Here is a 27538-nt window from a genome sequence, read left to right on the forward strand (position 1 = left end):
ACGGGTACTTTGCTAGTTATATATATTCCATTACCTCAATTGACAAATTATTGGTTGTTACAAGTAGATAAAACAAAAAGATTAATATTAGATTTAATATTAGATTTTAGGCCAGAATTCCTACCCTGTTAATGAATAAGGTAAAATGTTAACACACCCCAATAAACACTGCAACACAGTAGGTCTAAGAGTCATCACTACATCAGATCCCCTCCTTCCCATCTCATCAAGCCTTCATGTCACAACAAGCACTCATTCTAAATCATGCCTCCACACCACATCAGGCTGACTCACAACCATCTTCTGGCACCCTTGACCTGTCCATTTTGCCCTGTTAATGGACTTGTTTACCTTTGACTCACTGTGACCCTTCTAGGGTTTGGGTCAGTTTCCATAGACTGGGACACTGGGCATTCAAAGTTAATAGAGTACATCTGCAGGGAATCGCCAAAAAAAGACAGCCAGAATTTCGATTGAGGTTCCTCCACTGTGCACAGCAGGCAGCTCAGTGGATAAGGAGCTGGTCTGCGAATATGTAGACCCATGTTGAATACATATTCCGTGTCCTTTGACAAGGTACTTAATCTCCATTGTCTCAGTCCACCTAACTATAAATGGGTATCTGCCTTGGTTGCGGACATAACCTGGTGTCCCATGGATTTTGTGGACCATCTCTCCACAAAATCCATGTGAAAAGCCACTCAAGTTTTGAAATGTCCTGCCTTTGGGTATACAGTCAGGTAGACAATGAACTCACATAACCTCTGCCCCAGTGCTTAATTTGTAAAGTGGGAGGTCCTGGAGTGCAGAGGATGAGTGGATCCGGTGCGAAAAAAAAGAAGGGGGGGGGGGGGTGCTTGCAAACAACGCTGTGCGCCACAATGAAAATAAACTGGGCATGTATTGTAGGCCTAATAACACTAGTCACACCAAATCCGGATAGAGTACAAATTCCTGTTTAATGATGTACAGTGGTCCCTTGTTTATTGTGGGAGTTACGTTCTAAAAATAACCCGCGATAAGCGAAATCCGCGAAGTAGTCAGCACTATTTTTTACACTTATTATAGATGTTTTAAGGCTGTAAAACCCCTCACTACACACTTTATACACTTTTCTCAAACAGGCAATAACATTTTCTCACTTTTCTCTCTCGTGTAAACACTCTCTTTTTTCTTCTGCGCGAGAAGGTTATAAACAGACACACGCAGAACACAATGCGCATGTTCTCCCTTCGCTCACTACCTCCGGAGGTACGGATGCAGGACCCGCAAAGAATCCAAGTCCTCTCTCGGTGGCCACGGAGCTCTGCGGCTGTGGTCAACATCCGGATCAAAACAGCGAGCGTCGTCTCTGGACCTGTTGCCAGATTTGGCGCAATTCCGCACAGCAGACAGGAGCGCGGTGTGAGTGGCCCGCTGCAGCGTTTACCAAGTCCGCAGAAAGCGCATCGGAGGCAGTGACAGCAATCGCGGTGATTTTTTTTATTTTTTTATATTTTGTTAGTCAAGAGAGGTGGCGGATCACCGGATCCAGTATAAATAGCTTGTGGAGCCAATCGCCCATCCGAGGTTCTGGAGCGCGCTCCGGCTTGCTCCCCCCTCAAATTAAGCCCTGCTCTGCCCTTTTCAATTTAATTAATTTGACTTTCTTTACTGTAAGTCTGATGTAAGTGCTGAACCATCTTCACGGAACCCATGTACTCTCCGTCAAAGCTTTACTTTATCTTTGTGCTCTGTTGTGATCACTTTGAATCCTTATTGCCATCTTAGATAATATTGCATGCACTACTTCCTAGACACAAAAATGCTTTTCTCCCATGATTTCATCTTTATGGTGAAATGCTGCTCACGCAGTCTCCAAGTCATAAAAGAAATTATCAGTGAGGAACATCTGTGGTCAGACTTTTGTCCTCTCATATTCATCAGTGACCAGCTCTAATAAAACGCTTCTCAGAGATGTACATGACCTTGGCCAGTATCTGCATCCACATCAAACTCATCCTTAATTGGCAGTGGCGCATAAATAAAGAGAGTTTCCCAAAACAACCCCGGTAAAATGCTTGGGCGTGCAATGTATCGTGTTCTCACAGTGAGAAAACATCCTTTTATTATACTATTTGTGATTACTATACTTGGTTTGCTGACATGAACTTTAATCAATTTCTTCCATTGACTCAACGGGGACTCACAAGGCTGTAGTGTCTGGGAGAGAAAAGTGGAGCAGGAGATAAAAGAGGGAGAGAAGACGTGATTGAACGTGTCTGCTGAAAGGTCACGGCTTTGCTTATCGGACTGCTCATCAACCATTCACTGTTCTCGCTTGGATTGGGAGAAGCCAGTATTTGCAGAATAAGGTTTTGAAAGAGCCAGATGAGAGTCCAAACTATTAAAGCTGCATGGACTCCTTCCAATTCCCACTTGGTATTGACATCAGAGGAGAGGCGTTCTGGATTGGATTGACAAAAGAAGCTTCACTGCTGGCTCCATCAGCAGAGGAATTCTTCAGAAAAATCATTAAGAGTTCAAACGATACTAATATCACTCCCTTTAGACAGCAGGAGTTCAATGATCGAGGACGTCATAATTGTTGTTCTTTTGTTTTTCTGTACACGACTGCCATATTTTCCAGAGTGTAAGTCACATTTTTAAAACTAGTCTGGGAAGCCCTGCAACTTATATACACCAAATAAAAAATATACATGTTCATTATTAATAATAACAACTATAATAACTATTTATCTTGGGCTTTCCAAGGAATCAAACACTAAACGAAATTACTCCAAGTAATGAAAGAATAAATGCCAATAATACAAAGTACTCTAAAACAATCCCAAATTAAACAGCTGATGATACAGAAAAAAACTAAAATGTGACTTATATGATTTTTTCTTTCTCTTTAAGAGGCATTTTTTGACAGATGCAATTTGATACTCTGATGCGACTTAGAGCCCAGAATACATGGTACATATTTCTTGTAGCACTATGTCAATATCAAGCTGCTCATCCTACAATTCCTTATCCTTGGACAAGTCTGGAGCTGTTTGGTCTAATGCCACCATGACCTGGACTCGGATGGGTGGCAGAAAATGAACAAGTATGTTAATAGGGCACCGCAGTCTCGTTGGAACCCTGCGTGATACTGTGGGGTTTGACCACTTAGGGGGACCTGTGCTCCGTTCCGCAATGCATACAGAGTATAATTTCACACGGATAAATGGTGTACTGTTTTGTTTTCGGCTGCAATCGCTGAAGCAATCGCGAAAAGTTTTTTTTTTTTTATTGTGTCGGTTAAGTGTTAGCCTACACAGCTAACCAGAGTAGGTCCGTTCTTTCGCCTGCAAAACCGCCTCGACACTTTTGTCCTCCGGGTCATAACCAAACCGCAACACATGTCCACTTTCCCAACGCATCCTCACTTTTTCTTTGCATTTTCACTTTGTGTCTAATTTGTCCAAAAACCATTGAAAATGCTGCAGCTGGTCACCCGGAAGTAGAGAAATTACATCATATGCATCATATTTTACCCCTTTAGTGCCCTCAAACAAGACTGAGGTGCCCAATACTCTGAGCTGCACAGACTAGTCAACTGGTTGATTTTAATACTCTGCAATGATAATTTAAGCTCAAGCCCCTTTCACATTGGGACTGCATAGAGTTGCATTGTGCAGCGTATCTAGTACGCAGAAATGGTGATGTGATTTGCACGCGGAGGGGAAGCTTTGGCCTGCCTCTTCTTCTTCTGTGGTTTTGAAGCTTCACTTCCACCAAAGTTCAGCAGAGTCCAGTGGGATGAATAAAATCTAGCAATGCAGGTATGTACTGATAAAAAAAAACCCTTATATGGTTTTTCACCAGACTGGCATAGGGTGGTGTACAACTGTGGAGGCTTGGTGTACAGCAGTGCAGTGTAATATAGATTTGCATAAAGTAGCGGAATGTTGCACTGCACTGCACTGCTCCATGCAGAATGTTTAATTTTTTACATACATTTCGCAGACCCTTTTGCATCCTTTAGCGTACTGCCACGTAGGGGTGCATAAGCTTGGCGTAGTTGGGTACACTGCATTACGCAACTCTACATCGGCCCAGTGTGAAAGGGGCTTCATGGTTGACTAGTCACTAATCATGTGATTATGGGTTACAGTGTACCCCACTGTACTATCAGAGGCTGTTGGTTTGACTCACCATCACTCCATGAGACGTCCACCAACACGGGAGTTGGACTCAACCATGCATGAGAGGCAAACCAGAGGGACTGGATTCGCCTCACGGCACTCAACATTAAAAGTAAGTCCCTTCACTCGAGGTCCCCATAGCAGATCTGAGGTGGGTCTGTTGATTCAGAACAAGTTTTACACTGGATGCCCTCCCTGACGGAACACCATATTGAAGAATGGGCAGGGGTGCGTTTGAACCAGGAACCAGCCACACTGGATTAACTGCTTGGCCACCACCACCCATGGTACTCATCATTATGGATGCAAAAAACAAAAATTCTGAGTGAAAGAACCACAACGGTGAGTAAAAGACTTAATTGGGCAATACACAAGTGGACAACCAAACGAAAAGCAACATGCCATAATCCAGATGTGTCTGCCAGTGGTGCTTGTGCAGAGCACGGAGACCTTTTACTTTAGTGTGGGGAAACAGCAGACAATAAATAACTAACAGTTGGGTTGGAAAAGGATGAAAGTGCAACCTTCAAAAACTTCATAACTATTAACCAGATGTCCTCTGGCTCTCCAAAAATAAGATTACACATGCAACACGCTGAATTGTGCGAGTTGATTTTGTCATCTACCAACATTGGAAATGGAACTTGTAATATGCAAGTGTTGTTTGTATTTGTTTTTCTCAGTCAGCATATGCATTCATTTTTGTGGTCATAAAGCATTCTTTAGTAACTGCTGTTCCAATAACCATGGTGTGTGTGTGTGTGTGGGGGGGGGGGGGGTGTACCTATGGTGTAAGTATCAGGTGCTGACCCTGTTGTATCACTGCATTTACAAGAATATGTCCACACACAGACAGATGCAAGTATGAGAACATAATGTTGCACATACTTACACAGTACTCATTTACTAAATATAAAAATTGAGAAGTCAGGCGAAAATTAAGGGTGACATTAACACTGAAGAGATCTTACCGTTCGGCCTCCAGGCGCATTTCCTCTCGCTTCTGCCTCCTCTGTTCCCGACGCCTCTCAAACTCCTCCATGGTTGTGCCCTGAGGGATGAGGACATTGATTTTTTTTAGAATAAAACCTTCTTGGCTACAAAATACCACTTGTGTAGACGCAACACTGACCACAAACATGCCTCAATCCAAACTTCGGTTGAAAACCCAAGAAGGCAAAGAAACAAAAAGGAAGAAAGAGCCAACACTCAACTGGTTAAGAGTACGCTTGCTAAAAATACCCCATTATGGGTACGTTACTAGCTGTGCTGTGAGGACTTAGACCACCCAGGAAGTGCCGAGTCTCCCGTCATATATCTGCAATCCTCACTAAACCACCAGCAACATCTACAGTACGTTAAATAAACGCTCGAACAAAGTGCCAAAGGACAAAGGCACGCGACAGCTCGCCGTTTCCATGAACAAACCCTTCTGGCGTCATATTCAAGCAGGTCTACTGCAGCGAAACATGATAGCAAAGTAACAATGAAATAATTTGTGCAAAAGTGCAGCAGGACTAATCTGGCGGAACAAAGGAGGAACTGTTCCTGGTGCCATACCTTCAGTCAGCAACTCTTCTCTGTTACACCATACCAGCTTGTCACGTCTGCACGCAGAGACACAATAACACAACGTCTGGCAACAGCGTCCAACAGTCCGGCCTCGGCTGACATGAGCGAGGAATGCCTGCTCCTTCTCCTTGCTGCCTGTTGTCCCTCCCTCCATCCCACAGCGGCCTCCTTCCCCCTTTCCTTCAGCCACCCTCTCCTCCCTCCTCCGACTGCCTCTCCCTTTCTCTAACTCCTTATCTCAACCGCTAACTTTTCCTTTGTTGTTTGTAGATACGTTGGTTCTCCGCCGATAAAAGTGGCCTCGGTGATGGCCCGATCCTCGAGTTCATGTTTTTACATGTTAAAAGGACATCTGTCTGTCTCAGTTGTCTTCTGATCGTTTCTTCTTCCCTTTGAGATTCCCCCGTATTGCACAGGAAATGTCAGAGACGGCCTCAAAAATTACACAAAGACGTCAGTATGCAAGTGTGCATGCTGAAATGGTTACTAGTTAACCATCTCAGTGTTAAACATTAAACGTGTATTTTAACATTTTTTTAATCACCTCAAATGAAGTGGTGATGCTGTGTGATGTAGTAATTTTCCGTTTGCACACAAGGCTTTTTTTTCCTATGATTTCAGAATAGAGTGATAATCTGGGCCAGTGTGTGTGTGTGTGTGTGTGTGTGTGTGTGGGGGGGGGTCTCTTTTAATAATCACAAGTAAAAATTAAAGCATTATCGCAAATGTCACAGAGGTCTCAAACAAGCTGCATCATTAATGTGGGAGTTTTTACATTAAATCCCAAATGTATGAAAATGCAAAAGGTAGCGAGAAACTAGTTACGAACTGAATGACCCTCTTTAACAACTATTTATCTAACTATTTATTTTATTTGATCAAGCCAATCTGCATTTTCAAATCTGCTCTCTAAAAGTTAAACCCCGGATGAGAAATTTCATAAAATCAAACATTTTTACAGCTTTAAATGTTTCACAAATCTGTGGTTGTGTTTATTTATATGATAGTTAAGGCTTAAACGAATGTACAGCGTAGAGGTCTTTCGGTTCACACAACACAATCACATTTTACATCATATTTCTGTTATGTCTTTGTGCAAAAAATGACTTCATCGCAAGGTACAGCTATAAAAAAAAAAGTTTTTAACAGGTGTTTGACTCATGGGACGAACCCGACAGAGCAGGAAAAAACCAGAGCTCCGATCTTTCATCCAGTGTTACAGTGAAAAATGGACTGCATTTATATAGCGCTTTTCCACCTGCATCAGATGCTCAAAGCGCTTTACAATAATGCCTCACATTCACCCCAATACCAGGGTGCTGCCATACAAGGTGCTCACTATGCACCGGGAGCAACTAGGGGATTAAGGTCTCAAGCCCAACGTTTTACCACTAGACCATCACCTCCCCATAAGTGGTGATCAATTTCCAAATAAATGGATATTTGTTGTTATTTTGTTGGGATTATTTTTTATATTTTGAATATCTAAAGTCATAAATTACAAAAAAGGCCATGGTGACCAATTTGTGCCAGAAATAGCTCTTGCAGCCCCGTCAAAACTTTTATGTATTTTACATATCCGTCTGTCCTATGGAGGCCGCTAACATATTACGCATATTTTATGTAAGAGAGACCATGCCTGTTGCCATGGCTAAATAAAAGCTGATAGGTCCACGACCTATTAACCAAGTGCCCTTGTACTCTCTGTCAACTGCAGTAAACAACTTAAAAATTTATAGAGGTTTTCGGGAGAGGGTAAGCTTTTCAACAATTAGAATGGGGTGATAACTGATTTCCCGGTATACCGCGGTATGAAAAAGCTATGGTATCAAACCAAAAATGGTGGCAACAAAGCACCGTAGCTATGGCCTGTGTTGGACTCGGAGCGATTCAAAATACCCGCAAAGGATTATATGGATGGAGTAAACTTTAGCCCATCTTTGAAACCACTGAGAAGTACAAGCGGTGAACTCGAGTCATGCTTGTGGTCGACCAAATTTCCTCCCACAAACATGTCAAGAAGACAAATACATGTATTCCAAGCACTTTGTTAGTGAAGCTGGGCCAAGTATTGAGCATCTGGAGTTCCGGACCTTATTCCAGCCACGTTTCTCCCTAAGCAAGTAAGTCATATTTCCCACGGAGCAGATGCTACATAACTAAAAGAGACACTATCATTTTGCTATTTTCTCTATAGTTATCAGTGGTATAGTGCTCGTAGCAGTAGACATCGCGTCAATTAATGCGCCTGAATCACACGTGCTTCATATGCAAATAGCCATAATGTTGTTAAAGCACATTTTAAAGCTATACATAATACCATAAAACTGCTGTGTTTTTGCCCACGGTTATCATACTGCCCAAATCTCATACCGGCCCACGCTGATCAATAATATCCATATACTGTCATTTTGTTGAGAAATAGTGATTAGAAAATGTTGCAAACACAACTTTCAGGGTATTGGACCTGTAAGCTGGCTTGGTTTTATAGGGTTAAAAAAGTTTTAACTGAATTTAACATGCTGTAGTTTTAACTGGGTTCAAACAGTTTTATTAAAATATGAGGTGTTTTTCCAATAACGAGTTGGGTTTCGATTCATATATATATATATATATATATATATATATATATATATATATATATATATATATATATATATATATATGTTGAAATGGTTTTCCGTAGCTCAATCACTGTAAACTGGGCAAGACAGTATCGTCCAAATTACTATTTACCCACCTCGTGTAGTCAAATATCGTTGAAGTTTCAAAATAATCGCCCTGAAAGTGCGTGTTTTATGTCATTACTGGTTTTAGGCAACATTTAAACTTGAATCCCCTTGTTCCAAGAAGATTCTACAGCCGTTCCACTCATCTGGGCAGTTTCTTTCCATTTAAAGCAACAGGCAATGAAACAGGTCATTTCACGGAGACCTGATGATGGTGTTTTGGGGGTATTTTTTGACATTTTTGAGGTATGGGTTACAAACATTAACATCTGTTTTTAAGACTATTTCCTGAAAAGATTTATAATACGACTCCTTTTAGCTCCAAACACCACCACCACCCCCCAACTCCACAGAGTCTCCTCCCTCCTGTGAGACGGACGCCCTAAACACGGCTTTGTTTTCTTGACTTGACAGGACAGACGGGCATTTTAAATACCACAAGAATTCACTCCTATGTTTAGATGCACAGTGAGTGTCATTTGAGAAATGGGAGGAAATTGGCACTTGGATGTGTGGCAAGTCATACAGGCGTAACTAAGATCAAATGAGAGCAAGAACTAAAATCGACAAAGCGTGTGAGCATCACCAGTCTAGTCACATTCTCCCTGAAACCAGCGACTCCAACAGAGAACAAGTTATTAGTAACACAAGCACTTTAAATTATTGTGGCAATGAATGCAGGATGTATGCAACTAAGAAGACTGCATTTTTATGTATGCGGTATTCACTGCAACAGTTTGGACTAAAATGCGTCATCTTCTACTTTAAAAATGCCAACATAAAATCTGTTACAATTTACATTTGTCAAGAAAATGATTACAGGATTTTACAATCATGGAATAATAAATCTGACAGAGGTTCATAATTTAAATAGGTTTACCATACTTTTCATAAATTACAAATAGGCAGTGGTGGCCAAAAGCCAGTTTCAAGAAATGTAACTTCAACCCCACTTCCGATTTCCATATTCCATATTTATATATACTTTTTTCTCGAGCCGCTTGGGTGGGTAGGGAGAGTTCCCATTGGATAAAAAAGCTTTTCAACCTACTATCCCTGGTTCTCAATACCAGGCACCTAAGTGGCTCTAGTCTACTCTTCTATTTTACTCTTCCTTTTTAGATATTTAGAAATACCTTTGTATAGTAGCATAGTTCCACCTTAGAATTGGAATATAATATATAAGATATACCTTACTGAATTTTCATGCATGTGATGATAAAAATACACTTTTTCCCAACATATCCAGCAGGTGATATAATGGTACATGACATAGGGCTGCAACTAATAATGAGTTACATTATCGATTAATCAAGCGATTATTTTCTTGATTAATCAACTGGATGTTAGGTCCATAAAATATCAGATAATGCTGAAAAATGTAGATTAATATTTTGATTGTGTCTTTGTTTTGTTTTAGTTTGGTAGCACCTTGAGGGAGCTTTGTTGTGATTTGGTGCTGTATAAGTAAAATAAATTGAATTGAATTTGTTTTGTCGACAATGCAAAGATATCCAGTTTACTGCCAGATAGGAGTAAAGAAACTTGCAAAACAAACCAGCAAGTAGTTGATATGAAAAAGTAAATAAATAAATAAATAAATATATACGAGGTCTATTAGAAAAGTATCCGACCTTATTATTTTTTTCAAAAACCATATGGATTTGAATCACGTGTGATTACATCAGACATGCTTGAACCCTCGTGGGCATGCGAGAGTTTTTTCACGCCTGTCGGTTACGTCATTCGCCTGTGGGCAGTCTTTGAGTGAGGAGTCGCCCACCCTCTCGTCGATTTTTTAATTGTTTAGGAATGGCTCAGAGACTGCTGCTTTGTTTGATCAAAATTTTTTCAAAACTGTAAGGCACAACTGAGTGGACACCATTCGATAAATTCAGCTGGTTTTCGGTAAAAATTGTAACGGCTGATGAGAGATTTTGGTCTGGTAGTGTCGCTTTAAGGACGGTCCACGGCGCCTGACGGCGATCTGTGCTTTGAGGCGGCAGCGTCTCGCCGTTTCAAGTTGAAAACTTCCACATTTCAGGCTCTGTTGACGCATTAAGTTGTCAGAAAACAGAGAACTGTCAGAAGAAGTCGGCATGAGGAGTTTATTCGGACATTCCATTGTTAACGGACATTTTGTAATGAAAGAACGTGCGGGCAGAGTCGCATGTCGGGCCGGACCCGACCGCGGGGGGTCGCGACAGGAAAAACACCTCCGTTGGAAACCTTAACGGGCAAGTTGGAACATGCCCAAGCTGTTAAACAATTTCTCAGTTACTCACTTGTTGAAAGCCATCAAAAGTCGCCTGAATTTTACAAATGGTTTTCAACACGGAGGTGTTTTTCCTGTCACGGCGCACACAGATTCACCGAGTCATCACAGAAACGACTCGGCGAATTTGCGCGCACGTCTTTCATAAAAAAATGTCCTTAAACAGTGGAATGTCCGCATAAAGTCCTCATGCCGGCCTCTTCTGAATCTTCTCTGTTCTCTCACGACGTCCTGGGTGAATTAAGCCTTAAATTAGGATGTTTTCAGGTCGAAACAGGCCGACGACGGCGCCTGGAAGCACTGTGCGACGTCCCGCTCCGTGGGAAGTCCTTACACCGACAGAAACACCCCATAATCTCTCATCAGTGGTTAAACTTTTCACCGAAAACCAGCTTAATTTCTCGAATAGTGTCCACTCGGATATTCCTCACAGGTCCAGAAAAAATTTGATAAAGCAACGCGTGCCGTCTCGAGCAGCGTGTGAAACAAAGGAATTCAGCCGAGAAGGCGGGACCACATCTCACTCAAGGCCTGCCCACAGGGAAATGACGTCACCGACACGCGTGAAAAAACTCACGCATGCGCACGAGGGTTCAAGCATGATTGGTGTAATCGCACGTGATTCAAATCCATATAGTTAAAAAAAAAATAAGTGTCGGTTTCTTATCTAATAGACCTCGTATATATATATATATATATATATTTATTTATTTCCCCCCAGATTGCTCCCTTGCATATCTGTATAACTCCAGGGAGATGAACTCTTCTTGATATAAGGGGAAGTGATGGTCTAGTGGTTAAAGCCCCTTTCACACCGGGGCTGCTCCCAGATGCTTCCTGTGGTGTCATGACGATGCAGGAATATCGGTGCGCGAACGAACCATCCGTAAGCAAATGTGGAGATGTCTGGAGTTCTACTTGATGTTGACGTCCTATCTCTGGCAATCAGTCTGTGAGCAGGACTTGTGTCCTTTTCATTCTTTTTTTTTTTAACTGTGATGAGAGAGTTTGAGGGGAGAACAAGGAACTAATGCCTGCAGCCAGACCTTTTTTCTTTTAATTGTTCACATGTGTGCGCGTGAATGAACCGTTCATGAGCGGACTAGAGATTTCCGGACTTTTTACGGGATGTCTCTGGCAATCAGTCTGTGAGCAGGATTTCTATGGATTTTATTTAAACGCATTTGTGAGAGAAGAAGCTGCTGCTGCTTCACAGTGCCTCTCTTCAGCAGACAGCTCCACACAGAGAAGGAGCTGAGCTGCAATCAGCATTTTTTTTTTCTGTGGTCTTTTTTTTTTAAGCGTGTAGTTTTTACTGCATTGAGTACACGGTATAAAAACAATCCTGCTGGATTTATAGTGCGGGAACAATGGAACACAGCAGGAATCATAAACTGGCTTCAGGTAACGTCGTCTTGTGAGGGTGTGGCTTCCGAGTCATGCCGAGTAACACCTCTTTGCCCCAAGTTAAGTCTCTTTGCTCCGACTTGCGCTGGAACCACTTCCTTTCTGCATTGAGCACAGGATGCCAAAAAATTAAACAGGTTTAATTTTTTGGCGTCCGACTTGCTTCCTCCTTTGCGCCCCTTGCGCTGTTGTGGCACCGAGCTGCATTGTCTCGGCACTGAGTTGCTTCCACTCGGTGTCGTCATAATGACGCACGGCGCAACTGGGAGCAACCCTGGTGTGAAAGGGGCTTAAGGTGTTGGGCTTGAATCCAGAAGATCATGGGTTTAATCCCTGCCTGACTGGAAAATCACTAAGGCACCTTGGCCAAGGCCTATAATCCCCTATTGCTCCGGGTGTATAGTGAACGCCTTGTATGGCAGCGCCCTAACATCGGTGTGAATGTGAGGCATAACTGTAAAGTGCTTTGAGTGTCTGATGCACATGGAAAAGCGCTATATAAATGCAGTCCATTTACCATTTTGATATCTTGGATGAACTGTATCCCTGCCTTGTTTCAGCCTCTCAACTAGTTCACATATAAATTGAGACTCACTGCCATCATTTCTTTGTGCACGCACTCTATCGTTGACACACATTTCCATGGACATCCCCAATGCAAACATATATTCACACACGTTAAAGCAGAAACTATGTGGTAACTAGAGGGGAGGAGGGGGCGTGGCATCAAAATGGTGACTCCACATTGTGATACTGATGAGCCATTGATGATGCATGATGGAAACAGCCAACTACCCAACCCTATTAGAGACAAATAAAATAATCCCATTTATTGTTTTTGAGTTGTTATCTTAAAAGAGATGAAGAATTTACATACACAATGAAATCTGTACTCTGCATTGACATGCAAAGCATGCATACAATCCAACCACTAAGAGGAGGGATCAGTCAAGGTCCGGTGCCTGGGCACCAATTCCAGGTCTAGACATGCTGTCTTGGTCAAGGGCAGAGAAAGGAGTATGACCCTGGTGTGCCACTCCCCACAGCAAAGCAACTGGGCATGGGTAGAACTGAACGGTCTCACTGGGAGGAAAGAGTGTGAACCACTGAATCAGGGTTGGACTCATTTATCTGTCAATCTGTCTGCTCATTCATTGTGTTTTCAAGTGTACATGCCTTAGCTTTTGCAAAAGTCTACTTATATCTTGTGATTACATCTGCATAGAACTCCATCCATAGCTCCCTCCCTTCCAACAGTTTCTTTCTTTACATTCTGCTCCCCGCTTTATTCTCTCTCCTTGTTAGTCCGAGCCCTCCACAATGGCTGTAATGACACATTTACCAGTCAAATTACTACCTGTCGAGACTGCCAGAGCCTGGCAAAGCACCCAGTGTCTAAGTGCCAGTCCCTTAAAAAGCCTTAAAAGCCAACTTGATATTATCCTGACAGCCACTGGGATTACACAACCTTATACTGCCTCTATCTTCTCACGGGGGCTCAAGTTAAAAGCACCAAAACAATGGGCCCCTATTGGCCAAACGCAACACAAAATACATCAAGCACAAGACTGAGACTAAGTTTTCAGAATAAGCACAGGCCAACAGCACATCTATTTTTTGGCTTGAAATGTTCTTAAGGCTGCATTAACCTCCCGTAAAAGGAAGACTAGCATTTTTTTTTGGCCAGATCCACTACTGTAATACTCCAAGCAACTACCTCCCTGCAAATTATCTCCCCATTATGGTTATTGAGTAATGAAAGGAATTGCCCTGTTTAACCTCGAGTTTGAGCCCAGGGGCCTTCAAAGAGCACCTAAAAGACTAATTTAAATTAAGAGAAGTAATGTGAAAAGAAACATGCAGAATACAGTTTAGTGGAAGTTACATGTTTGCCAGCTGTGGCAAATGGAATAATACTGAGTAGTTACAGCTGTTGGTGAAAAGGCCTAAGTTTTCTATTATGTTTTTCAAAAATCTGGCATACATATGAATTAAAAACTCAAAGTGCATACCTCTGAAACAATGGACCCGTGTTTGTAAGTGTGCCGGAACACCCTTCTACCAGACTACAAGTGTAATCCTAAATAATCTCATATCTGTTTATTCAACTACAAAGTTTAAGTGCTTGTCTGCAAAAAAATCTGTCCATATTTTTTGAGTTATGTTGTCCACAGACACAAACTGAAGACCACTTTACATTTTACTTTGATCACTCATGAAATGCATTGCAGCTTCACATAATGCACACTTTATCAGTGAACCAACTAATTAACAACAGCATGGACCCACGAGCTGCAGTACATGCATCAACCACAGATACAATGTACCCGTGGGAGCATGCTAACCACAGTGTGCTTCAAGGAAACAGAAGAAGACAATATTCTGCCAAAAGTGTAAAATATATTACATTATCATCTACAGCCACAAGAGGGCACCCTCTAAATGTGTGACAACTGATTGCTGCCCCTGTATTCTGAGCCTTGATTCCTTACTGGACATTATGTACTTTGAAGGGCAGGTCCCAACAGCAGGAGGATAGCTAGGCTAAGGTAAGGCTAGCTGTATAATGTTCCTTTTAAAAAGTTTAGATTTCACGAGGGGCAGCACGGTGGCTTAGTGGTTAGCACTGTTGCCTCACAGCGAGAAGGTCATGGGTTCAATTCCCACCTATGGCCTTTCTGTGTCTAGTTTGCATGTTCTCCCTGTGTTTGCGTGGGTTTCCTCCAGGTGCTCCGGTTTCCTCCCACATCTAAAGACATTCGGTTTAGGTGGATTGGAATCTTTAAATTGTCCATACCATAGTAGGTGTGTGACTATGTTTCTCATGCTCTATGACTGCTGGGATAGGCTCCAGCCCCCTGTGACCCTTAATTGGACTAAACATTTGAAGATGAGTGTGTGTGAGATTTCACAAGGTAAACGTGCACACTTAGCTCTGCACTGAAGTTGACCATGCATCTGGTATTTTTAATGACATTTTCTTCTGTTCAGTGGCGACAAGAAGTAGTTTGCTCTAAGTTTGTTATGTCATAAAAAACATTAACTAACCCATTAGCTTCTGCTTACTATTACCCACCAACAGATCTTAAAATAGAGCCTAGGTTGTAACTAGGCAGAATTCTCGTTCAACAGTGCAGATGTGTCTCCATGCACAGCAAATTGGTAAGAAGATGAATATGAATGATTTTGCTGATGGGCCTCCTTACTGCATGAAGCAGTAGCCCCATATGTCAAAAATAAACGAGACATAGATGGATATGAATTTTTTTTGGCAGATGCGACCTATACTCACATGCAACATGGAGTCCAAAAAAAAAATTAAGTAATAGTGATGCTTTTTACATGTATATTTTATGTTACATCAGGTTGTGAAAAGCTTCCAATAAAGAGTAATAGACATACCAAGTCCTGAACACCATAGTTAAACAGTTGGACATATAGAACATATGGCATTTATGGTTCTCATATTGATTCTTTGGGCCGCAAAAGTTAGAAATGACAACACACAAACCACATATATTCATGCAACATAAATACTGTATATTATTATTACAGTGGAGTTCAGATGGTGAGGCTGCAAAAGGCAAAACTGTCACACGCTCTGCTTCCAGGAGAACATTGTGTTCTCTGCAGAGGAGGTGGTGAGACGAAAGGAAGAGTCATCAAGCTAAGATATGGTGTCACAGATGTGCAGGTGTCCAGGTGAACACTGGTATTCCAACAATCTGGAATGTGGGAGAAGCATTGCCATAAAGGACGGTCTTTTGTTGTCAGTCAAAATGGGTGCATTGTTCATGACAGCACATGCCGCTGCAGTAGGCCAATAAGCCATCAGCTCCATATCTACAGCCGATCGCGGCTAAACTGGACTTGCTGTCAACAACCAAGTGGCACGTATGGCCTTTAATGTTTTGTGTGTGGAATGTACACAAATTCTTGAGTTATTGACAATAAAAAATAATCATATGTAGCGGTTTGTTCTTGTTGTAACACTAACCCCCTTGTCGATAATCATCTTGCATCTTGCAGTGACAGTGGAGAGTGGCACTGTCAAATGGACAGGAGGCTAAGGTAAGCTGCTAACTACGTAACTGTTCTTTTTAAAAAGTTATATTTAGTAAGGTAAGCAACAAAACGATTACCTCCACAAAGATCTTCTCCATTCTACCAGAGATGTCTAATGACATTATTGCCTGTTTGGTGGCAACAAGATGTGGTTTACACAAATATTTTTAGATTGCCCCATTGCATACAATTATATAGCCAGTTAGCTTGTGACAGTCTTTATGTTCTATATCAATATTGCACTGATTAAGTTTGTTTTGGTTCTGAGTAAAATGAGGACCCTAACAACATCTAAAAATAGAACTTAGGTAAAAGGTAATGCCAGAGTGACCCTTTAATATGCATATAAAAATGCATTGATGGGACAACAATAGATTCCACATTGACAATACAGCAGCAAAACATCAGTAGCATAACTCACCAGAAATAATTTCGTCACCAAGGTCCACCTATAAAAATGCTGCTAAGCCCATGAAAAAATTTGCACTGTTGATCTCAAGTGTGGCCACAGAAAAGGTATTGGTGATGTATCTTGGCAACGCAAGAATGACTATTTTATCATATCTGTGGCAAAACAGGAAGGAAGAAAGAAATTAAGAACTCACGCCTGTAGGTCCTGCACACTTACTTGTTTTCTCTCAGGCTCTGGGGACAGTTTAATTTGGGTTTTCTGCAGGGGTAAGGAGTCTTTTGAAAGTAGTCCAGCAAAGCCGTCAAAATGTTTTTCGCACGTGTAAGTGTCGCGCAACACTGCGTTGCACATTTCTCTGCAAATACTGATGTGAACATGCAGAAAAAAGTGCACAGAAAAGACTGCACGTTGTCTTTTTAATGTCTGTAAAGTGCATTTTTACAAGTGTAATAGTGCAAGTGTGCATGTGTGGCCGGACTGCCAGCGTGTGTTTATGGTACAGCAAATGGGAGTGCACGTGTGATATCCATCACCACCTACAGCGCTGTGTTTGGAAAGCTGGCTAATGTTTGCAGTTCTGTGCGATATGCGTCTCCCCTCATATGTGGAGTTTCGGCAGCATGAACAAGTTTACAGTCCTGGGCTGCAGTGCGGCTGGAGATGAGCATTCATAAATTTCTGGCACCGGGAGGCCAAGAATTCACTCGCTTTCCGTCTCTGCTTGTTTCTCTCTCGGCTCCATCTGTCAGCTAGTGCCTCTCTTCTTCCGTCTGCCTTCATCCCTCTTTCATTCCGTTTCTCTCTCTCTCTCTCTCTCTCTCTCTCTCTCTCTCTCTCATTTCGGAGACCACAATGTGGCAGCTGAGCCAACAGCTGCAAACATTACGCTTGGGTAAAATACGAAGAGACACTGCTTTACTCGACTTGCTTGGCTCTGAATAAAGTTTAGCACTTGGAATCGACTTAATGGATTTTGTGTTCAAACTTTCTTTAAGTCTGCAGCTACGTCCTCATGCTCCAGTGTAAAAATAAACTACAACAGGGGCATGGCCGTAGGTGACCCCTAGTGCATCCTTTGCTTCCAAGGGTGGATTGACAAGAATGCTCCCTTCCAACTTGGTAATAGTACCAGTGTGCAGAAAGTCACTAAGGAGGTTAGGCAAGGTAAGTATACCATCAACAAGAATGTGGACATCTTGTTTGGGACAGAATTTACCCAGTAAAGAACACAATTTTTTTTCCTTGGGCCATGCCCTGACACGTTTCAAGAAAAACAGTACACAAGCTCTTGAGGAATCTTGGTGAAAAATAACAAACAAACAAGGCAGCAAAAATACATTATGTGGTAACAATGGCTATGTTGTCCAAACAAAACTGTAAACTGAGTTGATAAGCAAGTTAATCCAAACCCCAGGGAAGTTAGTCACAAATTCTGACTTAGGGTATGGTGGGATGTCTTGTGGACAATACCCCTAGGAATGAAGTTCCTAGTGGTATTCTGGTGCAGAAAGTCACTAAGGAGGTTAGGCAAGGTAAGTATACCATCAAGAAGAATGTGGAACTTCTTGTTTAGGACAGAATTTACCCTGTAAAGAACATCAATTTTTTCCTTGGGCCATGTCCTGGCAAGTTTCAAGAAAAACAGTACACAAGCTCTTGAGGAATCTTGGTGAAAAATAACAAACAAGGCAGCAAAAATGCATTCTGTGGTAACAATGGCTATGTTGTCCAAACAAAACTGTAAACCGAGTTGATAAGCAAGTTAATCCAAACCCCAGGGAAGTTAGTCACAAATTCTGACTTAGGGTATGGTGGGATGTCTTGTGGACAATACCCCTAGGAATGAAGTTCCTAGTGGTATTCTGGTGCAGAAAGTCACTAAGGAGGTTAGGCAAGGTAAGTATACCATCAAGAAGAATGTGGAACTTCTTGTTTAGGACAGAATTTACCCTGTAAAGAACATCAATTTTTTCCTTGGGCCATGTCCTGGCAAGTTTCAAGAAAAACAGTACACAAGCTCTTGAGGAATCTTGGTGAAAAATAACAAACAAGGCAGCAAAAATGCATTCTGTGGTAACAATGGCTATGTTGTCCAAACAAAACTGTAAACTGAGTTGATAAGCAAGTTAATCCAAACCCCAGGGAAGTTAGTCACAAATTCTGACTTAGGGTATGGTGGGATGTCTTGTGGACAATACCCCTAGGAATGAAGTTCCTAGTGGTATTCTGGTGCAGAAAGTCACTAAGGAGGTTAGGCAAGGTAAGTATACCATCAAGAAGAATGTGGAACTTCTTGTTTAGGACAGAATTTACCCTGTAAAGAACATCAATTTTTTTCCTTGGGCCATGTCCTGGCAAGTTTCAAGAAAACAGTACACAAGCTCTTGAGGAATCTTGGTGAAAAATAACAAACAAGGCAGCAAAAATGCATTCTGTGGTAACAATGGCTATGTTGTCCAAACAAAACTGTAAACTGAGTTGATAAGCAAGTTAACCCAAACCCCAGGGAAGTTAGTCACAAATTCTGACTTAGGGTATGGTGGGATGTCCTGTGGACAATACCACTAGGAATGAAGTTATCAACCAAATAATGACTGAATGGCTTCAAAGAGACTTTTAATTTATCTGTTGCTGTAAAAGCCCAGTTATTTTCCATCTTCAAAGATTTTGTTTGAAAATGTGCTAAACAACATAAAATCTTGTCTCTAAACATATGTCTAATGCTTTTCATGTTCTACATAATGATTCAACTTGTGTATAAAGTTGGGCCACTCTCAAACGCCTGTTTTAGACATGAACTGTTATTACCTACATACCGGACAAACACTGCGTGACATCATCCACATGTTTCAGAAGAGTTCATTTAAAACTGAAAAGGAGTGGTTCCAAATATCTCTATCTTGGCAGTCCCGGACTCCACCAAACTCCCAGCCAACCCATAAATGGGTGAAGAGGTGGAAACCGGCATGATTTGGATGGGATGAATGAAGCCTGAATACAGCCCCATCATGAAGTTACAAAACAAGCTAACGCTAACAGGCTAACCTTGGTTTGGGTATTTCATTAATACATATTTGTTGGTCAACTATGCAGTGGTTTTCATAATGGGTGGCTTGGGCTCAAGTATTAAAATTTATGATCAAGGAATAACAGCGGTGATAAGTTCACAGAAGTCTCAATACCTATTAAGTTGGGCTAACTGTGCTAAAATATAAATGAAAGAAGACTGAAATTGTGCAGAGTTCTGAGATGGTTTGTTTGTGCATTTAAATGCACAGCAAGCTATAATTTGTCATGTTGTAAAATGGAACAAGAAAGAACAAACAGTCAAGTCACAGTAGCGAGCAGCCACTGCTAGCGGGACCCTGGACACACTAGCTGTCACTTAAAGTGACCACGCCCCTAATTATTCATAACTTTATGTCTTCAAATAGCATCAAAAACTTGCCATCACCAGAAAACAGTTTTGTTTTTTTTTTGTTTTTTTGACCAGGCTGTAAACATGTTTTTTTCTGATATGAAGTTGTGCTGTTTAACATGGGCATCTACAGGGAGTAACTGCCTTGTGGAGCCAGCCTCAGGTGGCCAGTCAAGGTACTACAAGGCACTGGTTTTATGTCTCAGCACCTGAGGTTAGGGTATGGTTTTACGAAATGCTCAAACCAACTCTGGCTGGAGTAGCGCCTGTCGTCAAAGCTGCACCGATATCTCCAAGTCTACATTCGAGTTGGCCAAACGCATTAGAGCGGTGCTCAATCTCAATACCATCTGCTTTCCGCTCGCACTCATTCATCTCCACAACAAATTTTCAAAAGTGTGGCTTGGACTGGAATGAAGAGGAGCAGAGGGTATTCACAGCCGGAGAAATGAACACCACTGTGGCAAGAAAAAAAATGCTGGCGGATAATGTGCCAACGTTATTGAGGGCAAGGAGAAGAAACGGGGTTGAATACACCAGTGCTCTGGAACGCATTCTCAAATGTGACGATCAGACATAATCCTCCCTAAAACTTGCCACATATCTGCTCGGGACTGCATCTAGCTGCCAGTGAAAGGGAAATTACATATGGAAAGGAAAAGACCTAAAGGTTGAAGATGTTGAGTTTCCATTGAGTGAAGAAAAATGATACTCCTGCATTCCCCGACAATGGTTCACATTCCACAACACCTCTGTGTGCCCTGTGAATCACACAGTCAGACAGTCCGACGGACTGACTGACTGAGGATATATGTTCACGCTGAGAGCCAAGAACATCTCAATGGGATACCTGGAGTGCATTATGCTTTCCTGCGAGCTCACCGAATACTGCCGGGATTAACCAGCATCTGAATTTATCAGCGGATGGGTCATCCAAGCAAAACAGCTGTGTAGTCTTTATGACGCCAGCGCATTGTCTCGTTGCGCGACGCAATAATAAATAGCGTTTGTTTAAAAATCATCCTTCAAAGTGTCAAAGCCTTTTTTCTGAAAATAACGTTTTCACTCGATACTTTCTAAACTCGCTGCGCTGTGTGGCTTTTACAAAAACAAACAGTGCTCCGTGTAATTGTTTTATTTTCCACTCTCAGCCAGATAACCTCACTAAAATGTTTCAGTACACTGTCATCTGTCGTATATTTAGACTGTGATTCACTGTCCTTTTAATATTTTCTTCCCGTTCCCACACATAGAGGCAGGCAAAGAGCGTCCCTTCCCCCGCTTCTCGCCGTATTAGCTCTGAAGGTGTTATGACCTCTCCCTCCCGCCGAGACGCAGCTGAAAACACCTGCGTGTTCCCCTTCAGGCTGAGCAAGTGTTTATGTGTCCTTAAACCCTCACGCCTGAAGTCGGGTCACACTTAAAACTGCTGCGAAAACATTACCCGAACGAATTCACCCTCTTGATGAGCTTTTCGGAGGCACTGAAATGCTTTGTTTAAGCATACGCCGTATCTATGCGCCCCAGGCCATTCCAGAAGTAACACATTATGGCGAAAAAGGAAACTCGTCACGCTAATGTCATGCCGATGCAACAGTGGCAGCGTGGGATGGGGAAGCTCCAGGGCAAAAATGGAAAATTTTGGAAAATTGCATCCAAAAATAGTTTCAGAGCAGAGGACAGCAATAATAAAATTTTGATGTTTTACATGGAGTTCATGCAGAAATATTCTTTGAAGCTGTTCTATTGTATATTTATGATACGAAAGAAATATCAACTAAAAAAGGTAAAATAAAAGCCACAAGAAGCTAGCAGTAAACGCTGGCATTTTTTGTGACTCCAGTCTTTTTTAGGACAGCGTCACATTTAAAAACTTTCACCCTTTTCACCCCTCTCAGTCTGGTCTGCTTGAGGTCTCTTCCTCAAAAACAGCAGGGAGTTTTTCCTGACCACCGTTGCCTATGTGCTTGCTCAAGAGGGTTGGTAAGATTAGACTTTGCCCTTGTCTAGCCCATTTGAGTGACTTATGTTGAGATTTGGTGCTAGATAAATAAATTCAACTGAAATTAAATTATGAAAAAAATCTTATCTGTTTACCTACCTTTTAATGATCAATAATGACTATAATGTTGCTTACTGTTACATGCTCACATAACCTGTGCTATGTGGTGTCCAGCTTATAATATCGTGGCAAGTGTGCCCTTCATTTCTTGCTGTCTGTAGTCTTTAATGAACTGTCAAATGAGGCTTCAAATAATTAAGATTTTGGTGAAGCAACTGGCTGGGAGGCTTCAAGTGTCAAGGCTTTGACAGTGAAACAAGGCTTCATCTCGCCACCACCACTCAGCATTCTTCACTATGTATTGCTCCTTAATGTGAAATATCTGCACCAAATTCCACCTTCTGAGAGACACTAAATGCACACACACTCCACCATCATTTTTGTAACTATGTGACTACGTGTTTTTCCCCTTTGTGCAATGGAGGAGCATCCCGAACATCCTGGAAGAAACCCAAACACCAAGTCATCTTGTTGCTAGCTGGGAACAAGGTTGGGTAGGATTACTTTGAAAGAACACATGTGGATTACATGTATGTATGTACATTTGGATTATTTGTAATCGGATTACATTTCAAAGTAATCCTACCCAACCTTGGCTGGGAAGTACAATAATGTTACAGTGCGGTGGTGTCTCAAATTTTGTGGGTGTTTACAAGCAAAACAGCATTCATACCTAGTATTGTATAAATTACCTGCAACAACGAATATCTGTGTTTTCGTAAGATTACATAATGGTGGCCAGCAGGAGGCGCTGTGTAGTGAAGTAAACCTCACTCCCCAATGCCAAAAGACATTCTAGCAACAGATGCTAGAGCCCTAGGGTTTTAGCCTTGTGGACAGAGTGCCTCCCATGCCAGTGACAGTGAGTGCAAGCCCAGTAAGGCAACAGAACATACAGCACAAGGTCAAGGAACTGAAAATATGAAACAAAATCATGACAAGTGACGGTATAATGCAATCTGTAGTTTTGAAATACAAATGGCCACTTGTTTGATTCGGACAGCATTGTGTGAACATCACTTCTATATGTTACAGATAACTGGGAAAGCATTACAACTGCACCCTGCATTGTGCTAAATTCCAAGTGATCAGTAGACCAGCAAATGAAGACATAAGCAACATCAAAAAGCAAACTATTTGACTCCCCGCTGAAACACCATCTCCATTTTTTGGGAAGACGTTAGTTTTATCTTTCATAGTGGAAGCCTTAACTGTACAGACTCCACTGTTTGAACTTGAAAATGCTTTTACTGTGAGTGCATTGAGGTCAATATGCTATCAGTGGCAGCTTTACATATTTTGACCTCAGGTCTTTACAGATTGTATCTCGTAGGGCCGCTCCAAGCACATTTAAGCAGAAAATCCTTGAACTCTTCAGAAAGACGCCATGGCGTCAGTGCAGTGACTTTCAGGCAATAAAGACGCCTATTTTAGCTATTTCTGTCCACAGTTTACTTATTTGGCACTCAAAATCCATCACAATGGAGAAAAAGTCATCTGTGATGGCCAATTAGACAGACGCTATGTTCCTGCTGAGGGTGAGTGCTTTTTACATTATAAGCTAGTCGTTAGCTGTTCATTGTCACAGAAACAAATTCCACAAGCAGGCTTCCCACCCCCTCCACTGAAACTGCTGGGTTGAAGCATTTCCAGGCACTGTGTCAGTGCTTTTCTGCCAGGGGGGAAGTTATATAGAAGACACAGGGTCTTTGTGTCGTGCTGCCGGCACAAGTTACTCAAAGCATCACCAGACACTTAAAGGCGTCAGTGGACAGGGTTGTAAAACAAACAACAGAAATCAAGTAGAACCAACATGAGGCGACCAATATCGGATCCAGAACAGTCAATGACGTGCCAACCAAACTTGTTCTGTTTTAGATAATGAATTCTTTTATGTCAGCTGCTGATTCAATTAAACTGATGAAACATCTGTTCAATACCAGCTGATTTATTCGTTGGCTGAGGAAGGGAGTCATAAAAACAGCAACTTATTTTAAAAAGTTACTTTTAAGAAGGACATTTATATTGGAAATTAGATTCTTATAGCCAGAATCATAAATAAAACTGTAAAAAGGTGACTTTCGGTGAAAGAAAAGACCAGCAGCAACGCGAGCCAACACGGCCCTTTTCCAATCTTTTGACTTTTATAATGGCCTGTATCCTTTTTTTTTTTTTTAACAACACTTTCAGATGCATGCTACACCCACAAACAGGCAGAACTAGAGAAAAAGCATTCCAAAAAGTCCAAATCCCACACAAAAGTGGGATGTTTGCATGGCATCAAAAGGCTACTGCTCGCTGGCGGTGCTCCACATGACCAAACATGGAAGGACAAAAAAATGCTGCCTTTTCCCGTAACCAAACTAGGATAAGAATAAAAAAAGGCAAGGATTTTTTGCATGCTGCGTGCACAGTGAGATAAAACTCTCACACTCGCTGCACAGTGACCAAAGAGTTGGCAACTTCTCTAAACGACTTGACTGCATCTGTGGACTTGTCGCCACGTCGTTGCGAACACATAAAGACGTGCGCGTGTTTTGCCCGACTCAGATCTTTCCACGGTGTTGACACTTCATCATTAAAACGTGCACACAAACCCTTTCTTAAATTCCACAGATGAGAAAGGAACATTCCTCTGAGTAAAAAATGCCGTGGTCCTCTGTTTCGCTTAGAAACAGTTTGTTTATCTGCCCCTGCCCCCTTACTCTACAGAGCAGCTGTGACATCCTGCTGCCACTGCTGCGCTGCCAAAAAACAAACAAAAAAAAGAGGTCTGTAGTCATAAGTCATTTAACAACAAACTTATGAAATGATCTATGGCATTTTTATGGATGCTATCAGCCAAGGAGGAAAACTGCTGGGAGCTTAAAGCTACAGTGTGTAGGATTTAGTGCCATCTAGTGGTGAGGTTGCAAGTCACATTATTTTGTCACGGGTCATGATTTCATTTCCCTTCATGCTTATGCTTCTTTAGCGATGCATATTCATGCCCCCTTGCCTTCTTTGGTGCAAGGAGCAATATGTTTGATCCTACAAAAAAAAAAGGGTTCTCCGGGAAGTCCCGATTTGAAGCTCAAAAAGCGCTGCTCTGTTGGCCAGTCTGTGGACAAGATCTCGGATGAGTTGGTCGGGGCAAATTACACCTGAACACAACCTCATCTCAGGGTTAGCAAACAAGCTAAAAGCTAAGTGTTTTGTTAAAGTATATTTCGTGAAAATTTTGTGCTTGGGGGTGAGTATTAAACTTTTTTGCCCCACTTACTTACTCAGTAATCGTGGATTAACTGGCTCTAACATTATCAAGCTACCAATAGCTGCTAAAAGTGCTACTGAAGTTAGCATACAAAATTAAATAACATGAAAATTTCATACACCCTGCCTCACACCCTATGACTGCTGGGATAGGCTTCACCTCCACTGCAACCCAATCTTGGATAAGTGGTTGAAGAGGAGTGTGTGTGTGTAAATTTCATTCTACAGAAATAGTGTGGCGGACAACATACATGATCTGTTAGGACAACTGTAGACACAGCAAGCCATACTATTTCAGAAAGGACAGACACAGTCTTCCACAACAGCTAGCAGCCACTGCTAGTGTCCTCTGTGCTACCTGAGCTCTGAGTCCGAGTTCGACTCAGCTGCACCACACTAACTGTTAATCAAAGCAATCATGCTCCTACGTATTTATGAATAAATTTATGGATTCTAATATCGTACACTAAGAAGTTAGAAGAAAAGTCACTCCCATACAGTTGTCATTCAGGGAAAACTAAGTATAAAGACAAACATTTTATGTCCCCCCTCCAAATTGGACATTTTAACATGGGCTTCTTTGACAATCTGCTCGGTTTTGGAGCCAGCCTCAGGTGGTCAGTAAAGAAACTGCATTTTTTTTTTTTTTTATTCTGGGTTCTTATTTTTGACAGCTGGAGATTGAGGCTTGGCCTACATTAGCAACCTGTAGATAGCGTCTGAGTCCATTTTTCAGCCATGCTCTAAAACACGAAAGCTGGGGTAATACCTCCATCACAAATACGCCGATTGAGGCCGAATTGCGTCAGAATGACACATCTGGCCACAATCGGGAAATACTGAGGTGCAGTTTGAAGAACAACGGACAGCAGTCTGTGAGTATCTACATATTTGGTCCCATTCGCTCGGCTGTCCCGAGTGTTGGTTGGTTGGTTGTACTCCGGCGCTCTTTGTACTCTTAGTACTTTGGTTGTACTCCGGCGCTCCCTCTTTCCCCGCTCGACCGCGTCCGATTATGATAATATTTGCAGTTTCGGCCTGGTTCCTGCACATTCTTGCTATGTGTGACGGGGGTTTAAATATGTCCCTGCTGGGCTACTGTATTAACAGGGCGGTTGAGCATGGCAGCATGAGGAGGCCCGCTCCCAAGTAGACATTGTCGTTAGGTCATCAATGATATATTCCATTTATGCTAATAAACCGCCCTACATCTTACAAACTATAGCTTTAAGAATAAAAAAATCTTGCACAATAAAGCAAGCAAAGACGTGGATGACCTCTTTTTACAACACTGCAAAGTTTAACAAGCTGCCGAACCTTTGAAACAATCTCAAAATCTGGTAATAGTTACTCGTTTCTAATGAAAATGGCACCTCACACCTAAGAATCCTTAGTAACGTGCCGGTACAAGGGTCACAATTTCACTGACTGAGCCTCATTTGTTTAACTTCCTTTTAAGGCAAAATTACAGATCAGTTCTTGCTGCACAGACAATAAAACACGGAGCAAAAATAGATCAATTAAATGTCCTCAGCCCATTTCTCCTGTTAGCTCAGGGTAATTTGGAGATTTCAGCGCCGCGTCTGTCTTACGTAAGTACCTTCTTGAAATACAAAAATACACCAGATATTCTGGTGATCAGGAGTGTGACGTGCAGCATTAATGGTCTCGTGTGAACGGCGCAAGAATGTTACAGCTCGGCTTTGTCTTTTTGTCACTTCGGGGCCAGATTATATACACCGATAGGCGCAAACAAGATGTGACAAATGATTGAACAAATGCAATTTTTCCACATCGTTTTCCCGTCAAACAAAACCAGCCAGTCTCTCAGCGCCTTCGGGTTCCAACTTACGTATTAAATGGGCTCATAAATAAGTAATGACAGACAGCTGCTAAATGCCAACGGAGACAAAGTCCCCGCAATGACGGTCTGACGACACTGCAACGGCAACAACAACAACAACAAACGTGACTACAAACAGATCCACAACCATGTAATCTATACTTGCATATTCAAGTACAAAATAATGGTGAATAAACATAATTTTTAGCTTATAATTTTTGACATTTCCTTTGTTATTAGGATTTTATGCTCTAGAATCCCTTCATTTACTTTTTTGTTCATTAACCCCTGAGAACCAAAGTGGCTTGGGGGCAGGGTTAGTGGATTT

The 27538-nt window shown here is 41.8% G+C and overlaps 1 protein-coding gene across 4 annotated transcripts in view; it reads right to left on the bottom strand.

Moving 5' to 3' along the window:
• LOC117503756 (non-muscle caldesmon-like) overlaps positions 1–27538 on the bottom strand; it is a 128281-nt gene that overhangs the window by 59965 nt on the left and 40778 nt on the right. For 2 of the 4 annotated variants that reach the window (XR_004558654.1, XM_034162986.1), the window contains exons 1-2: positions 5736–5913; positions 5147–5226 (exon numbers count right to left, since the gene is read on the bottom strand). Coding sequence is in view for 3 of the 4 variants with exons in the window: in XM_034162986.1 (XP_034018877.1) it covers positions 5147–5217 (71 nt within the window). In the remaining variant the exon portion in view is untranslated. Of the gene's footprint in view, positions 1–5146; positions 5227–5735; positions 5914–27538 lie in introns of those variants that run through there. The other 2 variants (XM_034162988.1, XM_034162987.1) reach the window with 2 other exon arrangements.

Source organism: Thalassophryne amazonica, chromosome 22 (assembly GCF_902500255.1).
Source record: "Thalassophryne amazonica chromosome 22, fThaAma1.1, whole genome shotgun sequence".
In the NCBI taxonomy this organism is placed as follows: domain Eukaryota; kingdom Metazoa; phylum Chordata; class Actinopteri; order Batrachoidiformes; family Batrachoididae; genus Thalassophryne; species Thalassophryne amazonica.